Below are 16,900 nucleotides of genomic sequence, written 5' to 3'. Positions count from 1 at the left end.
GGGATAGAGGGGACACCTCCCACTCGCCCCCACGAGGAGGCTGAGCCGCCGGCCCGCCTGTGCGGGGCAGCCCCACTCCGAGGCGGTGGCTCAGGTACTCGGGCCGGGGAAGCGCCCGCCCCGCGCCCGCCGCCCGGCAGCCAGTGGCAGGGGCCGCGCGGGAGCGGGGCGCGGCGCATTGGCTGCAGGGGGCTGTCACTCTTCCGTGCCGGCGGGGCTGGGAGGGGTGTGGGCGGTGGAGCCTGGCTGCCGCTGCGCGTGTGAGGGAGGAGGGCGGGAGCCGGGCGGGCGGGAGCGGGGCTGTGTTTGGCGGAGTGTTGCGAACAGTTGCGGGAGCGCGTGAGGCGGGAGCGGCCGCGCCGGCACCGGCCGAGGCAGAGTGGCCATGGCCGTGTCCGCGCCGCCCGTCATCTCCGCGGCGTCCGGCGGCAGCGGCGGCAGCGGCGCAGGGGGCTTGTTCCGGGCCGAGCCCCTGTACTCGCCCAGCCCCGCCGAGTCGCCCCGGCTCGCCAACAGCCTCATCAACACTTTCATCTCGGCGGGCGGCGGCGGGGCAGGCGGCGGCGGGGGAGGCGGCAACGAGTGTAAGATGGTCGATCTGCACGGGGTGAAGGTGGCGTCGTTCCTGGTGGAGGGGCAGGAGCTGATCTGTCTGCCGCAGGTCTTCGACCTCTTCCTCAAGCACCTGGTGGGGGGGCTGCACACGGTCTACACCAAGCTGAAGCGCCTGGATATATCGCCCGTGGTGTGTACGGTGGAGCAGGTCCGCATCCTGCGCGGGCTGGGGGCCATCCAGCCCGGCGTCAACCGCTGCAAGCTCATCACCAGGAAGGACTTTGAAACTTTGTACAACGACTGCACCAACGCCAGGTGAGCGGCCGCCCCGGGCGGGGGGTGGCGGGGTGGGGATGCTGCCGCGGCGCCTGGGGCCGGGCCGGGCCGGGCCGGGCAGGGGGAGCGGGAGGCTCCCGGGAACTTTCCTGCTGCGCTTCAGCGAGTCGCTGCCCCGGCGGGCTCTTGCTAAACCACTTCTCCTGCAGTTTCTCGCAAGCAGCGGCGGAGGGAAGCGCCTCCCTTCCACCCTCCTCACAGGGCAGCGAGGCCTCAGCCGGGGTCCTTCCCCCCCTGAAACTTTCAGGTGCCTCGGAGGCAGCAGCCTTGGGTCCCGTGAACAAGCCACCGAGCATGTGCCGGAGGAGGGCTGGCGGTTCACGGGCAAACTGTTGCTGAGTGGGACAACGTGACACTAGGCACAGGCTTTCCCGTGGCTGCAGCCGCTTGTAAGCAGGGAAGGTCCCTGCTGGGCTCTTCATACTGGGGGGGGAGGGGGGTCGGGTCTTAATCCTTGTTTGTGACCTCCTAGTTTCTTCCTTTAGAGATGATGATTTCAGCAACTACCCCCTTCCCTGCCCGCAACTCTCAGGGCCGGACTGAAATACGGAGTAAGATGGGGCAGGTTGGAAGAGTCAGAGGTCTAGATGACAGTCTTTAGTTTAACAGTCTGGGAGACGCTTCTTGAAAGAGATTTGCATTTCAATGTGTTCCTCCTTTCTGTCTCACCAAGAAAGTTTCTGTGTCTATGTTGCTTTCAAGTACTTTTGACTGGTGGTGCTCTGACTTATTGCAGGCAAATGTTTAATCATTTTTTCCCTCCCTCCCTCCCCCTAGGTGTATAAGACAGGTGATTACTTCTACTGTTGAGACCTTGTTGTGTCATGGGTGCACTTTTAAGCAAGCAGATGTACACAATGAAACCAGAAGTGCCTGCTTCTTGGGAAAATGGTCTTGCTTCCATTGCTGCAGACTTAGAGCAACAACAGGCTTTTCATAGTTTCATAGTTGTTAGGGGCTGGAAGGGACCTTACAGATCCCTGAGTCCAGCCCCCCCTACACATGGGCAGGAAAGACTGCTGGGATCTTTGATCCTTGAATAGCAATTTTTTTGTTCCCTTCACTGCTGAGAACAAGACAAAACAATTTGAGACACTTGAGGGATGCTTGCGCTCCATTCCTATCTGTGTCTGCACGAAGGATGTCTTTTCTTGCTTACTTTCTCGCTGTCCATTTATTTCAACATGTCACAATCTTTGGTGACATTGTAACTGTTATTGTTCATTTACTGAAATAAGTGATGGGGGGGTTGTTTTTATAAGGGACATGGCAGATTTAGCATGCACAGTATCTCTGGTTTTCTAGACCAGATTCACTTAAATTTGCTACTTCAAATGTTAGCCCTGTTTAATCTGAAGTGAGGCAGAAGCCAGGGCAGGGTGGCACCTTAGAGACTAACTCTGTGAAAAAGGCATAGGCTTTCATAGGCAACAGTCTACCTTGTTGGATGCCCTGCTCACAATGTTGTTAAGGTAACAGCGTACAGAAATTTGACTGGTGGGAGAGAGTTGGCCTCAACCACAGTACTTCTGTAACTCTTACAGCATGACAAAGTTTATTAGCAAAAACATGCAACTGCACACCACCGAGTGGATGAGGCAGCCCTTTTATACTTGACTTGAAGATTTTTCTTCTATGACAAATGGCTGAAGATGCACAGAATTTATTGAAATGTTTATTTTAGCACTTTCTTATTCATCAAACTCTCCTGTTTGTGAGTGGGAGAAGGGAGTAAGAGATGCATGGAGCAGATGAGAGGCAAGGGCAGAAGAGCTGTAACTGTGAACATAGGAGCTGAGAGATGCTGTGGGAAGGGACTGAAAGATGCATCCAGAAGAAGTAAGCAATGTAATCAGCAGGGTCAGGGAGATTGCTGCAGTATTGGCTAGAGCAACTAACAAAACTGAAATTTAGTATGTACCTGAGCAGAACAAAAGTAACTTTTGGAGTAAAAGGGATGTGTAGGAGAAAAGTGCATGCATTCTGCATATAAGCTGCACTTACCTACTTATGGAAATTACATTTATCTTCACCTCACTGTAGACTTTTAAGATAACTTTCTCATCTAGCACTACCCTAGAAGTATTTTTTTCTTGAAAGTATCGATATCTTGAATACTGCTATCAGTGTATTTTGCATTTTGCCTACACAGATAGAATGGGATCAGACACCCTGAGTACATGTGAAATTATTATTATTTTTTGTTGATCTTAAAGTTAACTAGTGCATCTTAGTGCCATTAAGTGCACCGTATCATGTGGATCTTACTGCTTAACCATACATTTGATTAGTAGACAGTTCTCATTTCTTGAATGGCCTAAGATACTCATGGCCAAAAATGTTTGCTAAAAATAGATATGTGGACATAAGTAGTGGAATTCTCTTATCGCCTTGCATGCAGTATATCCTGTATCCTCCTGCAATGTATTTTATCAATTAAACAATTAACTTTTTAGAACAGTCAGCTGCTGTAGACTTCTTACATTTTTGTACTTGGGAAATTAGGAAAGAATGCGATAGCAGGACATACATAACACAACTTTTAGATGTGAATCATTCCACCACATGACTCCAGTATTACATCCCACAACTTCTTCAAGGTGCTGTACATTCCTTATTCTCTGTCTTCTGCAAACCATTTTGTAGAAGATTAATATATAAATCATCTTTAAAATCCTTTTGAAATATTGGGTCAGACTCGAGAACTGCTTGGAAAAGCCATTAGAAATGTCATATAAAAGTCTTCCCCTCATACCAGTAGAATTTTAAAAAACTTTTTATTGCAAAATTGGAAACAAGAAATATATGTTTTGTTGGATGTAAAACACAGAGAGGTAAATTTAAACAAGGAATGATAATTTTTTTTACTTTTTCTCATTTTTGCTTTGTCTCACAGTGTTTTCATATTTGAACAGGTTTATAGAGGACTATATATATATATATATATATATATATATATATATATATATATATATATATAAGTCCAGGGTTTACTATATAGATATGCATCTATAAATGAAAGTTTTAATAAATCCATTTCTTATGTCTAACATTAAAGACCAACCTCTTTGATCTTTATATTATTTTTCTCCATGGTAGGAACATAATTTCATTTTTTCATGCATGCATAAAAACAGTATTGTTATCCTTGGTTGTTCATTAGCCTTTATTTATATTATTTGGTTTTAAGGACTGTAAAATAATACTTTTAAGAACTTCTTAATTCAGTTTATTGTAAGTAGCATCTTCAAGAGTACAATGGGTGAGGCATGTTTATCTGGCTAACTAATGAAGCATCTATGGTATTTTGGAAAATTATTCAAAATAGCGAACTAGTTATTGATTTTTAGCTATAACATTATAAAGCTTAGTCCACGATTTTAATAACAGAAAAATGTAATGGTGTTCCTTTACAGTTTTTAAATAAATTGAGAGCGAGTACTCATAGCTACATATATAGTCCCTTAAATATCAGAATTATATATGTATGATCATAGCCAGCCCATTCTTATGAGTGTTTGTATTTGATGAATGCCATTGTCTACTTGAGGTAGTGTAGTATTGTTCTGGATTAACTGGTGAACGTGGAGTAAAATATTTCACATGAGAGGAGAATATCTTCTGGTAAAGAGAGAGACAAAGCAACACATGGTTTATTTTCTGTGATGAATTTAAACTATTTTGTTAAGCTAATATTTTGTATTACTTGGCTTGTTCACAAACAATAAAAGGCTTTAGAAATGAATCTAGGCAGTAAATGCAGGCATTTTATTTTATGGGATAATGAGGGTCTAGTCATGTTGTCTATTAAAAGCAGCCCATAGTCAACAATGCTCTGTCTTTTATTAGAAGAATGATGTCAAGATTATAATTAAAGCAATCCAGTCATGTGCCCCTGCACAGTGCTTCCATGTGTACATTGATTTTTAAATGTATACTTATGATTGCATAAACTACTTTGCCCAAGTAAATATTTAGCATGAATTCAGACTTGACCAAACTTGCTAATTTAGGAGTTGATTGTATATTAAATTAAAAATATTCAGGTTTTCAGTCTTTATTTTCTTTGTGTATTGGAAATTTTCTGGAGGTATTTTGCTGTCATAGTGGAGTTTTCTCAGAGAGATTTTTCCACTTTAATTACTAATATCCTCAGAAAAATACCTAATGTGAAAACCTTAAAAAATAAAAATGTTCAAAAGTTCAGTTGTTTGTCTTAAAATGCCTGGAATTAAAAATGCTCATCAAAACCAAAACTAATTGGAGCAAACCTTGATCAAAAATCTCTACTTTTCTGATAGCAATACAGTTTTCCATCTGTAATTTAAAATGCTTTCCCCAAAAGATGGAGATTTAAGTATGTTTCCCGTCTATATCTATATTTCAGTTTTCTAGCGTGTAACTTTTACAAATTGATAATACTGTTTCTGGAACAAAGACAAAAAAGCAAAACAATTAAGTATTAATGATATTCTTGTTGCATATTCAAAAGGTCTTTGCAAGCATTTTTTTCTCCTTTTTCCTTTTCACCATCTCAACCTGCAGAACTCTTCACTGTCACTTCAAATCACACAATTCTAAAGAGATAAAACAACATTTAAACTCATTTGCTTTGGGAGGGAAATTGCGCATTTGCACCCAATAAGCCTGATTGTGGAACTGCATGCAAATTGTGTTTTGATTTATCTCTTTTGCACTTTTTTCCATTTGAATTGATCTTGCATTAATTTTGCCAAGCGGCTCTGTGAGGCTGCAGATGTTGCCCTGTGTTTAATAAATCAATGAGACAGATCTGAATGAATCACTTCAGATGGATTCTCTGCTCGGTTTGATGTCTAGATGTTATTCTTAGCTTGTTATCATGACAGATGCATTAATGTTCCCATACACTGCCAGCAATGTCAAAGAGATTGAAGCTTTTAAAGTGGCGGTATCCCCTTTTTCCAGTTCTGCTAGAATAACCAAATTGTCTTTTAAGGGGCAGGTAAAAAAAAAAACAAAAAACTTAATTATAGGGTCATTCTGAGGAAAATACTAACCATCTGATTACATTGCACTACGAAGTTTAACATGGATAGTTTCATAGTGAATGATTAATTATTTCAAAATAGTGGAAATCAATATTAAAATCTAAATATAGTGTAACCATTTTCTCAACATTAATATTTCATTGTAACAGGAATGACCAGAATAAATGATGTAAGATTAGGACATGTTGATATATGGAATATCATTGTGTCCAAACTGATTACAGGTTACAGTTACTTCTATGTGGGACTTCTAAAAAAAACATTCGTATTAAGGTTTGCTTTGGATTCAGTGCATCTTGATTGAATATGTTTGCTGTTGAATAGGGAAAAAGCTTGGTTTTCTGCCTGTTTTATTGCTCATTGGTTACATTAAGAATATTAGAGAAATTGTTGAATCTCAATTTTTCTGAGCCACAGTCTGTTATCCGTTGTCTTGTAGTAGAACCTGTGGATCATGGATCATAAAATAGGTTGGAATGCTCTGAATTTTACAGAACTTTTTTTGCTTTCTTTTTATTATGGAAGAGCTTGTTTAAAGCGCATGCTTTGTTATGATCTGTGGATTATTGCCCAGCTACACTGAACACAATTTTTAGTCATCTTGAAAAGGGTTTCCTTGATGTGCTTAAATAGATAAATGCATATCTTGTGATTATTTATTTATTTTTTTGGCTCTGAGCTGTGTCCATCTAAGCTTTTACTCAACTTTTTACCCTATTCCATCTTTTCTCTTTTAGCATTTTAATTTTATATATGATGCCTGACTTATGTACAGCACTTTTGTGGTCCTTTGCTTTTAAAGTTTGACTTTGCTTTTACAGTACTTCTGAGAGCAAATTATAGAAAATGCCTGTTACAGATTCCCAGATTTATGTTGGGCTTCTTCATATTCTTGCTTCAGTAGTTTCAATTTGATAAAGGAAACAATATGTAATAGAAATTCACAGTTTATGCAAATGGCCTGAAGCTTTAGTATTGCTGCATTCACCTTCGTTTGCCCAATATATCAATGTGTGGCAATAGCATTAGGCTTACAAAGCTTCCAGAAGTGACCAGCTCTGTCTGTGTTTTGTAGAACCATTGTCCTATATATATTTACTCTTAGGTACATCTTGTGTGCATGGTTTTCTTCTGTTCTTTTGTTTTAAAGGACAGTTTAAAACAAACTTCTGTAGAGTAAAGGACCACAGCAAAAAGTTCCTTATATTAAAGAATCATGATGTTTTTGATACAATGGCAGCTGTTAAATGAAGGGTTTACTTTTACAAGTATAAAAATTGCTAGGAAATACGAAGTGTAAGGTCCTGGCCAAAGATAATATTATTATTATTATTATTATTATTATTATTTACTACTACTATTACTACTACTACTACTACTCCTGATGCAATAATAGTTTTTCAGCAGATACATACAAGGCATTCGGTCCCAGTCCTAAAGTTCATGACTTTGCTCAAATAAACCTCCTGATGAAACCAGTGGAAATTTGCCAAAACAAGAGCCGAGTAAGAACTTACTTATAGTTATTTCTAGTATCCGAGTCCTTGTCTTCAAAATTGGGACCTACTCGCTACAGCCTGCATTTGATTTTCTTTCTATAGTTGATTTGCTGTTAGGCATTGGGGAAAGAATTGTGCATATATTTGCTTCACGGTGTATGCCATAAATAATTTTGGGCCTTATCTTCCACTGATCTTGGGATCTTTAATCTTTCTTTTGTGTATCTTGTGGTAATGTTATTTATATGTGGCTTGAAGAAGAAGGTCTGTGTCTTTAGGTTTGAAATACTTGTCTAACAAACAGAAATCAGATGAAACCCTTTTTTCCATTTAATTTATGAAAGGCCTCTATGATTTTTCTTTAGCCAAAAAAACCCTTTTTCTGTAAATGAAGTTAATATAAGAAGTGCACAGCTTTTACTGATTCTTTTTTGTTTAACTGAATAACTCCTAATAAATAATGTGTTATGACAATAAGAATAAAATTTTATAAATGATAGAAAGGACACGGTATAAATTGCCTTTTGAAAACACCTGATTTGAAATCCTCCAGGTTTCATTGAAATGAACTTTAGAGATACTGTAGTTCTCTGACACTCTTTCAATGTACACCTTTTTGTATGTTATGGTTAAACACAAATTGTTAGTACAAGCACACTAGTTTGTAATGATTCTCAGTAATTTAGATTTATCCTGCTTGATATTAGAACTGTCCCCTGGGGCAGTGCACTTTTGATCTTGGTTTCCTCCTCAGTAAAACATGGTTATCCAACATGACTTGGTAATAGGTGTTTTCTTTTTTTGTTCCACATCCTATGAATAAGAAACACTGATAACTATAGTATTGACAACTTTCATAGCAACACTTTGGTGTCTGCTATGAAAAGTTTACAATATACACATACTGAAATTTATATTCCTCTTCGTTCTTCTCTCTTTTTGGCGGTATAGCTTTTATGTATGTATGTGTATAAGTTCACTATCAACAGTAAGGCTGGGAAGATTATATTTCCTGTAGCTGTACATTATTTTGACCTGTTAAGCCTGTTTTGCTTGTTAGAGTGTATTGTGTCAGAGCCTCCTTTTTGATTCTGATTATAAATGCTGCTCTCCCAAAAAGTAAAAGAGCCAGAACAAATGAATAGCGCTCATTTTATTGCTGTACAAGGATTTTTAAACAAGCCCAGTGTTAAACAGCATATAATGCATTGTATATGTTAAGGTCTAAAATGTTCAATTGCAGTTGTGTCTGATGATCTTATCAAGTTTCTGGCAACCGATATCTGGTAACAGCATTTAAGCTACCTTTAGTTTATCTGCTATTTATGTGATGGGTTAAAAAGAAAAAGTAATATTGATGTGTCTCTGGATTAAAGTTTGAAATCAGCAACAGCCTAAACACAAAAGGCTTTTTTATGATTTCTCAGCTTGCCATTGATCTACCAGTTTTATTGCATTCATTATTTATTAAAAGAATTTGCAAGCTAAACATAACGTTAAGCTAGTTTGCACACAGGGACCGCACTTAGGAAATTGAATGGAAATTGCATTAGAGATGAACATCTGTGCTATTTTTCCACTCATGTGTTTATGGGTTTGTATAAAAGGTGTATTGGATTAACAGTTATAACCATTATAGCTTGCAGCAATATGTTAGAACCCTGAGCATTTAGATGTTATTTAGAAGGAAATCTATTTTTGCTTAACTTAACATTGGTTGTGATATTACCGTAACTTTTTGCTTGGCTTATTCTTTATCAATGAATTGGTTACTATTTATTAATTTATTAACATATAAAAATTGGGATAGTACATGATACATGTGATATATATTCTCTAGGCAGTGCAGGGCCATATTATTGTTATTGTTAATAATATTGTGAATTGAGGGTTTATGGTGACAATATTCATTACAGTTTTGTAGTACGAGTGCTTTGCACCTGTCATCAAAGTAATAAGAGAAAATATAACCCTTCTTATTACATATATAGGTGTGCATAATTTAATTTTTTTCAACTTAATCCACATTCCGCAGAGCGTGGTGTCCTCTGTAATCTGAACACCTTGACATTTTATAAACGGAAATGGAATCAAAGTTTTGAAATGTTTTAATGTAATTTTTCCTTCAAAATACACGTCTGATTTCCCTTAATACTAGCCGAAGTTGTGTGGGGCACATTGAGGCTAGAATAGACTCCTGATAGGTTTGAGATCATCTGCTGTAATGCTGTGTTGCGTTGTTTGTGATAGTATTGTAAAATGAAAAGCTGTACTAGCTAGAATTTTGGATAATTATTTTTAGATATAAGGTTTAAAATAGAGTAAAATGTGCTTGGGGTTTTTTTTTTTAATGTGAAATTTTCCTTAGTTGTTTCATGTTTGTTTGCTTTCAAAAATGTGTAGTCAAGTTAGGTTTCTGACTAGAATGAACTGAAGTGTGTCCTCACTTCCATCATCTTTATATGTTCCTTTGCTTTATTCAGAAGTCAGGCTGGTAAGACTCTTTATAGAGTGTTCTGTGCATGTAGGAGAAATATTGACTTTTGGGTGCTTTCTCTATTAATTATTCACATAATTTTTTGGAGGAATGAGCCACTTCTATTCCATATATTCTGAACAGGTGTCCGTCATTATCAGTATTGAGAACAATTGAGTTCTTCCAGGAAAAATCCTGTGTTTCTGCTCCCCCCCCCAACACACACACATCATTTTTCAGTCATTGTTAATGTTCTTCATCACTATAGTTCTCAGCCCTGGGGTTCCTGTGACCACAGTTTTAGTATCTTATCGATAATGTATTTACAACTGTCCTGCGCAGAAATTTAGGCAGAATTCAAGTTTAATATGGGATTAAACATTTGCATCCATGAGGATGAGTTGTGTTAATATTTAATGGATGCTGTATAGATGTACAGGATCAGAGTATTTTGAAGAAAATGGAAGTCATCTTGGAGTTTCATTATTGTGTGAGGGACAGCCAGGAATACACCAGAAATTAAGTTTGTGTCCCTAATAAATGCCTGTTATTTAAGAATATATCAGATACCTATTCTGAAAATTATATACAAAGCTTTATTTTTCCATTATTCTGTGGGAAAAATTACTAATGTTCTCGCAATGTCCTCATCTTAGTTATGTCAGTTTTCAGAACATCCTTAATTATATTTTTTCTCCTCTTGCTGAGCTTCTGGGAAAAATGGAATTACAGCAAAATGGTTACTTTTTATTACATTTTAAATATAATCATCTTTCCATTAATGCAAACAGTAGGCCAGCCTACTTGGAGAGTATGGTTAGTTGGTAGTGTGTGGTAGGAAAGCTTTTTTTTATTGGCATTAATTTGGAATGGGTGTATTAAACAGCCATACTGAAGGCATGAATATATGCTAAACCAAGTCTTTTGAAACTTGTGTTGGTCAAAATACTGTTTGCTCACACTCATGTGAATGCGAGTGGTCTGCTGATACTTCTGCCCAGAATTACTTGTGGAATAACCATATAATCTTGAAAATCGGGAAGATGACAATTCTTTGTTGTCTCCTCTCCCTTGCTTCTTACCTAAATTTCTGTAGACATATATATTGAGGCAGATGGTGTGTTTTAATAAATGTAGAAAATACATGTTGTTCTGATTATAATGAATACAGACTAAATTCCATCATTGGAAAAACTGAATTACTTGGATGTAACAATAAATTATGTATTCACAAAAAAGAAAAGGCATTTAAAAAAACCCAAATAATCTGAACTGAAGCCCTATGCTTTAAGTGTATTTAAAGAACTGTTTACTATGCATTTACTTGTGGAAACAAGTACAATTCTTTTGCCCTGCCTCAGGGTCTTGCAGCAGTTGCTGGACATTTTTAATTAATACCATAGGAAAATTCTTGCTTCAGACCAACATGAAATCTACAAGTTTTTGCATAGGTTGTGGATATACCATATTTCCTAAGATACCACATGCATTTTCCCCCTCAAAATCAGCCCCCCAAATTGTATTTTGAGTGCAGAAACTGCTTTTTTCTGCCTGTAGTAGAAGCACCTGGCTTTTCTTCTTTCTTCAAAACCAACTGCCCAAAAGTAGCAGTGAAGTTTCTTTTCAGGCAGTTGAGGGAGTCGATTGACTAAATAGCTCATTGTCCTAAACCCCACAGGTGCTAACGATTCTTTCCTGTTTAATGCTCTTGATGTTCTACTTGTGTTCTACTCATCAAGCTACCTTCTGGCAATTTTGCTGGTTGCTAGCTACTCCTATTTTCTCTTGTACTATTTCATAGCTTTGCAAACTTTTTAGCTCTGTCCTTGCTTTGCGTGATTGTATCTCAGGGGAGGGGGAGAAATATATATATATTATTCTGACTTTCTAAAAACAAGGTGCATAGTTTATTTTGGGGTGTATGCTGTGTGAGAAAATATATCTCAGTCTTCAACTCTCTGTGTGTGATTTTTTGTTATCTTTTGGGTATATTTTCTTCTGAATGCACATGTGAAATTCCCACCAGGCATAAGGAAGATGATAGATTTTAAACTTCTCCTCTTACATCATTCTTCTTTCTCTCACTTCCAGAATCTAAACTAGAGAGCCACAATCAAAATGGTGGCAGATAAAAGAAAGTTAGACTATATATATACTCTTTAATCATCTGACATCAAGAATTCAATATATATACTTATAAATAATATTTAGGGCAATTGCAGATTCTCTTTTGAAGATATCAGAACAGCAGGCTTTTTGAAGATGTAGTTAACGTTTTGGTTTCCCACAGCACTTGGTACCTGAGACCAGGTTTTTAAGGGTATTTAGGCACCATAATATCTTTCAGGTTTCGAGTTACTTACAGGCATTAATTATGATTGCCTTACATTATATAGGGAAGTTGTATATCTCAATTATTCAGAGAGAAATTGAGGTAAAGAAGGAGGAAGTGAATGTCAGTGCTATGCAAACAGCTAGGAATAGCACTGGTACCTTGAATCCTAGGTCAGTGCTCCCAGTGCAAGATTGTTTTCTTTCTTTCTGCCAGGTTGTCTATTGTTTCAATTTTGGTTTAGTTATTCCTCAGCTAGTTTTCTCATGGTCCAAACAGATATTTCTTCCATCTGAAATTTGCCAAAATATTAAACAAAAGGGGGGGGGGCATTTGATAATGGGGGGCGGAAATTGAAAACATGAATTTAAAAAATTAAAGTGTTAAGCTCTCTCAAACTCTCTCAATTTTTTTGGATTATATGTTTAATGTTTACAAGATGGGTTATGTGAATTTTATTTGTTCAGTCTCATTGAACATTTCTTTTATCTTTAGTTATAGTGCATATGAAACACTGAAATTTAGCTCATTCTGTTATATTCCTTTGGAGTTCGTAAATTATTGTTAGTAGTTGGATTAACTTCTAGGTACATTTATCTGAATGCATCTTTGTCAGGAAAAACATAGTTTGGGATTGGGCTGTGAAGGATAGATGTTTAAGAACTCCATAAAGTCTAAAGCAAGAGTAGTAGGTAGGGTAGGAGACAATGATTTTGTAGTATACTCTGATGGAGGCATTACAGGAAAGCATGCAGTGTTTAACTAAATGCCTTTTTTTTCCCAGAAAATATATTGATTAATTTTTTCACCCACCATTTTCTCAGTGGATTTTATCAACAGGTCCATTTTTTTTCTTGACAAAAGTAATAGTGAGGTGGGCAGGGGTGTGCACACTGGTTTTGTTTTTTCCCTTAACTGTAGGTCTAAAATGCTGAAGTTTAGCTGATTTTGGAAACTGCTGGTTTGGATCTGAGGTTACAGTTTTTATGAGTCAAGCAGCCTGGGTTAGAGAAGGTGAGGTCTCTAAATGTTAACTTTTAATACTGCATCTGTAGTTGGTTGTATGCTTTCTGTTATATTTTCTTTTGTCAATCAAAGCAGGTTTGTACATATCAGCATTATTAGTGCTTTCCAAAGTATAACATTGATCAGATGGGAGCAAGAATATTAACCCCATTCTTGCTGTGATAGGAATATATTTTATCTTTTAATCTTCCCCATTGATTGGAAAGATCATACAAACATCTGGGGGGTAGGAAGCAAAATGCTACCATCCTTGTACTGACCTGCAGGTCATGGGGAGGCCATGCCTGACCATCTTGCTATTCTCTGGGAGGGAAGGATGGGCTTTCAAGGAAGACTGTACATGTCATGTAATTTACTGGTGGTTCTTGCTATACCAGTTTTTGTTTTTGTTTTTCTCCTTATCCACCTGCCTTCTGGAGAAAAGAAAGTAGAAAGGAGAGAATAATTAGTTATAAAAGACACCCAACTCACTGTCTATTTGGCCATTAGCTGCCAAGCTTTGGCCAAGTGTGCTTCTCATCCAAGTGCAGGTCATTATTAGCATAACTAGTGTATTGCCCATCAGGAATGATGGGGGGTGGGGAAGGAGCGTCACCACCCCGCGCTGCTGCCGCCTCCCAGGAGTGTGGGGGGGTGAAGCTTGCCCTGCCATCCCCCTCGGCCAGCACCATATGCTGCCACTGATATGCTGCCACTGCCTCCAGGGAGCGGGGGGGGTGAGTCCTGTTCTGTCCCCTCCATCGCTGCTGTCATGGTGGTGCTCTGCTGTGCTACTGCTGCAGCCATCTCCTGTCCGGAACGCTCTTGGAGCACTCTGGTTGTCTCAGCAGCCATTCACAGCGCTGACTGAAACAACCAATCAGAGAACGAATAAAGCATTATGGACAGACAGACAGATGATCGCGCCCTGAGTAGGTGCTGTGAGTCTGGCTCTGCCCCATGGTCAGGATCCCTCCCCCAACTCGCCTGCCACGGTTTGATGGTATATATAAGAGGAAGGGTGTTCAGTGGTGTTTTCTTCCCCTCTGGTCCCGGGGACGGAGGTACTAACAGGTATGCCATGGTGTTCCTTGGGGCTCCGCCTCCCCTACACCCCATCCACTTCCCAGCTTTTCGGGAATCCTGGTCTTTGTCCCGACAATGGTCAACCCCTTCCTACATCTTAAGAGAAGTTCAACTTCTGTGATAACTGAGCAGCATCTTGCAGTGGGCTAACAAGATAGAGTACAGTGCCACTCTTAGCGTTGAAAAATGTTAGTCCCTCTTCTTCCATGTTAACAGCCCTTATTTGTTCTCTTTCTTTTGTATATTTTAACATAAGTTTTCTACAAAAAAAAATTGTGGAAACAACATATATGAAGTGAAAAGTATTTGTGGAAAGTAGATGATGAACTTGTGGTTATACCAGAATCTCTATCCTCAATCACAGAACTGATATTATATCGTGTGACCTACATTTCCCAATCAGCTTCAGCCAAAATGTCTGATGTACTCTCAGGAATAGGTTTTCCAGACTACTTCGCAGGCCATCAAATATTTGTAGATATTCATTAGTGATAACTTCTAAGTAATGAATATATTTTAGAATATTTGAACTTGTAAATGGGCAGTTTTTGAAAATGTGGATAAATGCATCAAAATATTCCCTGTGTATAATTTCTTGAGTCCGATTCACTTGTTTCCTCGTCTATGGCAATATAGATTAGCCAGCTCCTGACAAGAAATTAAATAAATAAACCATTCGGTGCATGGTTGTCATGTGAGAATGTAATTACCCAGACATCTCATGGGAAGAGCACTCGGCCATATCTGATCAGTTGCAAAGCTTCCTCGTGTGCATGGATGAGCTCTACCTGACTCAAAAAGTCTATGGGCTGACAAGAGGTAAAGCGTTGCTGGATCTGGTCCTGGCCAAAGGGGATGATCTAGTTGGTGACCTAAGAATTGATGGAAAACTGGGTGATAGTGACTGCGAGCTGATCACCTTTATTATCCGTCACAAAGCTGGCACCTCCTTCGCCTAAAAAGAGAGACTTATAAAGGCTGGGATCACCACCAAGGAGGAGTACTTCGCATTGGTCTGGGCCTGCAGGGAGCAGATCAGGAAAGCCAAGGCTGCAACCAAACTACATCTGGCTTTACATATCAAGGATAATAAAAAGTCTTTTTTCAGATATGTAGAGAATCGGGGGGTGGTGGGAAAGAAAGGGTAACATTGGACCCCTGCTAAACCAAATGGGACAACTGATAACTGACACCCAGGAAAAAGCCAACCTGCTTAATGGGTACTTTGCATTGGTCTTTCTTCAACCCAAAGGGACTGCCCTGCCTAGCATGATGCTTGACGGCCAGGGTGAGGGCTTGGTTATACCCAGCATTGGTGTAGACCTTGTAAAGGAACACCTTGAGAGGCTGGACATCTTCAAGTCAGCTGGTCCTGACAGATTACACCCTAGAGTACTTAAGGAGCTGGCAGGTGTCATAGCCCAACCATTGGCAAAATATTTGAAAACTTGTGGCGCTCAGGTGAAGTAACCGAAGACTGGAAGAAGGCCAATGTGGTACCCATCTTCAAGAAAGAGCGGAAAATAGATTCCAGGAATCACAGGCCAGTTGGCTTGACCTCAATCTCCAGTAAGATTCTGGAGAAAACTATCAAAGAGACCCTTCTTGATAAGCTGGCTTATGGCAACATCCTGAGGGGCAGCCAGCACAGGTTTGTTTCAGGTAGGTCTTGCCTGACCAATCTCATCTCCTTCTATGACCAGGTAACATATCACCTGCACAAGGGAGAAGAGATTGACAGCATATATCTGGACTTTAAAAAAGCCTTTGATTTGATGTCCCATGATCTCATGGAAAAATTGGCCAACTGTGGCCTTGGCCACACCACAGTTGGATGGCTGGGAAATGTGCTCCAAGGTCAGACCCAGAGAGTAGTAGTTGATGGAAGCGAATCATTATGACGCTCCAGGACCAGTGGTGTCCCCCAAGGCTCTGTCCTTGGACTGGTTCTCTTTAACATCTTTATCAACAATGTGGACATTGGTGTCAGAAGTGCGCTGGCCAAGTTAGCCGATGACACTAAACTTTGGGGCATAGCGTCCACACCTTAGGATAGGCTAGTGATCCAGGCTGATTTGGATAAGCTTAGTAAGTGGGCGGATATAAACCTGATGACGTTCAAAACCGAAAAATGCAAGGTACTCCATCTTGGGAGGGGGGAAACCTGCATCACGCTTGTAGGCTTGGCAGTGCTACGCTCATTAGCACCACGGCTGAAAGAGACTTGGGGGTCATGATTGTCCACAAGATGAACATGAGCCACCAATGTGATATTGCAGCTGGTAAAGCAAACAAACTGGCTTGCATCCATAGACACTTCTCAAGTAAATCTCAGGATGTCATCCTCCCGCTGCATCGGCCTTGGTGAGGCCACAGCTGGAGTACTGCATCCAATTTTGGGCTCCACAATTCAAGAAGGATGTAAAGAGGCTTGAGGGAGTCCAGAGGAGAGCCATGCTCATTATCAGAGGGCAAGTGAATAGGCCTTATGATGAGAGGCTGAGAGCCATGGGACTCTTCAGCCTGGAAAAGCGCAGGCTCATGGGTGACCTGGTGCCTGCCTATAAGTACATAGGGGGTG

At 39.9% G+C, this 16,900-nt stretch overlaps 1 protein-coding gene across 5 annotated transcripts in view; it reads left to right on the top strand.

The window, feature by feature from the left end:
- Positions 1-304: 304 nt before the first annotated feature.
- DACH2 (dachshund family transcription factor 2) overlaps positions 305-16,900 on the top strand; it is a 564,418-nt gene continuing 547,822 nt past the window's right edge. For 2 of the 5 annotated variants that reach the window (XM_019487926.1, XM_019487924.1), the window contains exon 1: positions 309-870. In XM_019487926.1, the coding sequence (XP_019343471.1) occupies positions 386-870 (485 nt within the window). In that variant the 5' untranslated portion in view covers positions 309-385. Of the gene's footprint in view, positions 871-16,900 lie in introns of all 5 variants that reach the window. The other 3 variants (XM_059732736.1, XM_059732734.1, XM_059732735.1) reach the window with 3 other exon arrangements.

The sequence above is a fragment of the Alligator mississippiensis genome, chromosome 8 (assembly GCF_030867095.1).
Source record: "Alligator mississippiensis isolate rAllMis1 chromosome 8, rAllMis1, whole genome shotgun sequence".
NCBI classification, from domain to species: Eukaryota; Metazoa; Chordata; order Crocodylia; family Alligatoridae; genus Alligator; species Alligator mississippiensis.
Note: the sequence above shows the minus strand (reverse complement) of the source record. Positions and strands in the feature narration are given on the sequence as shown.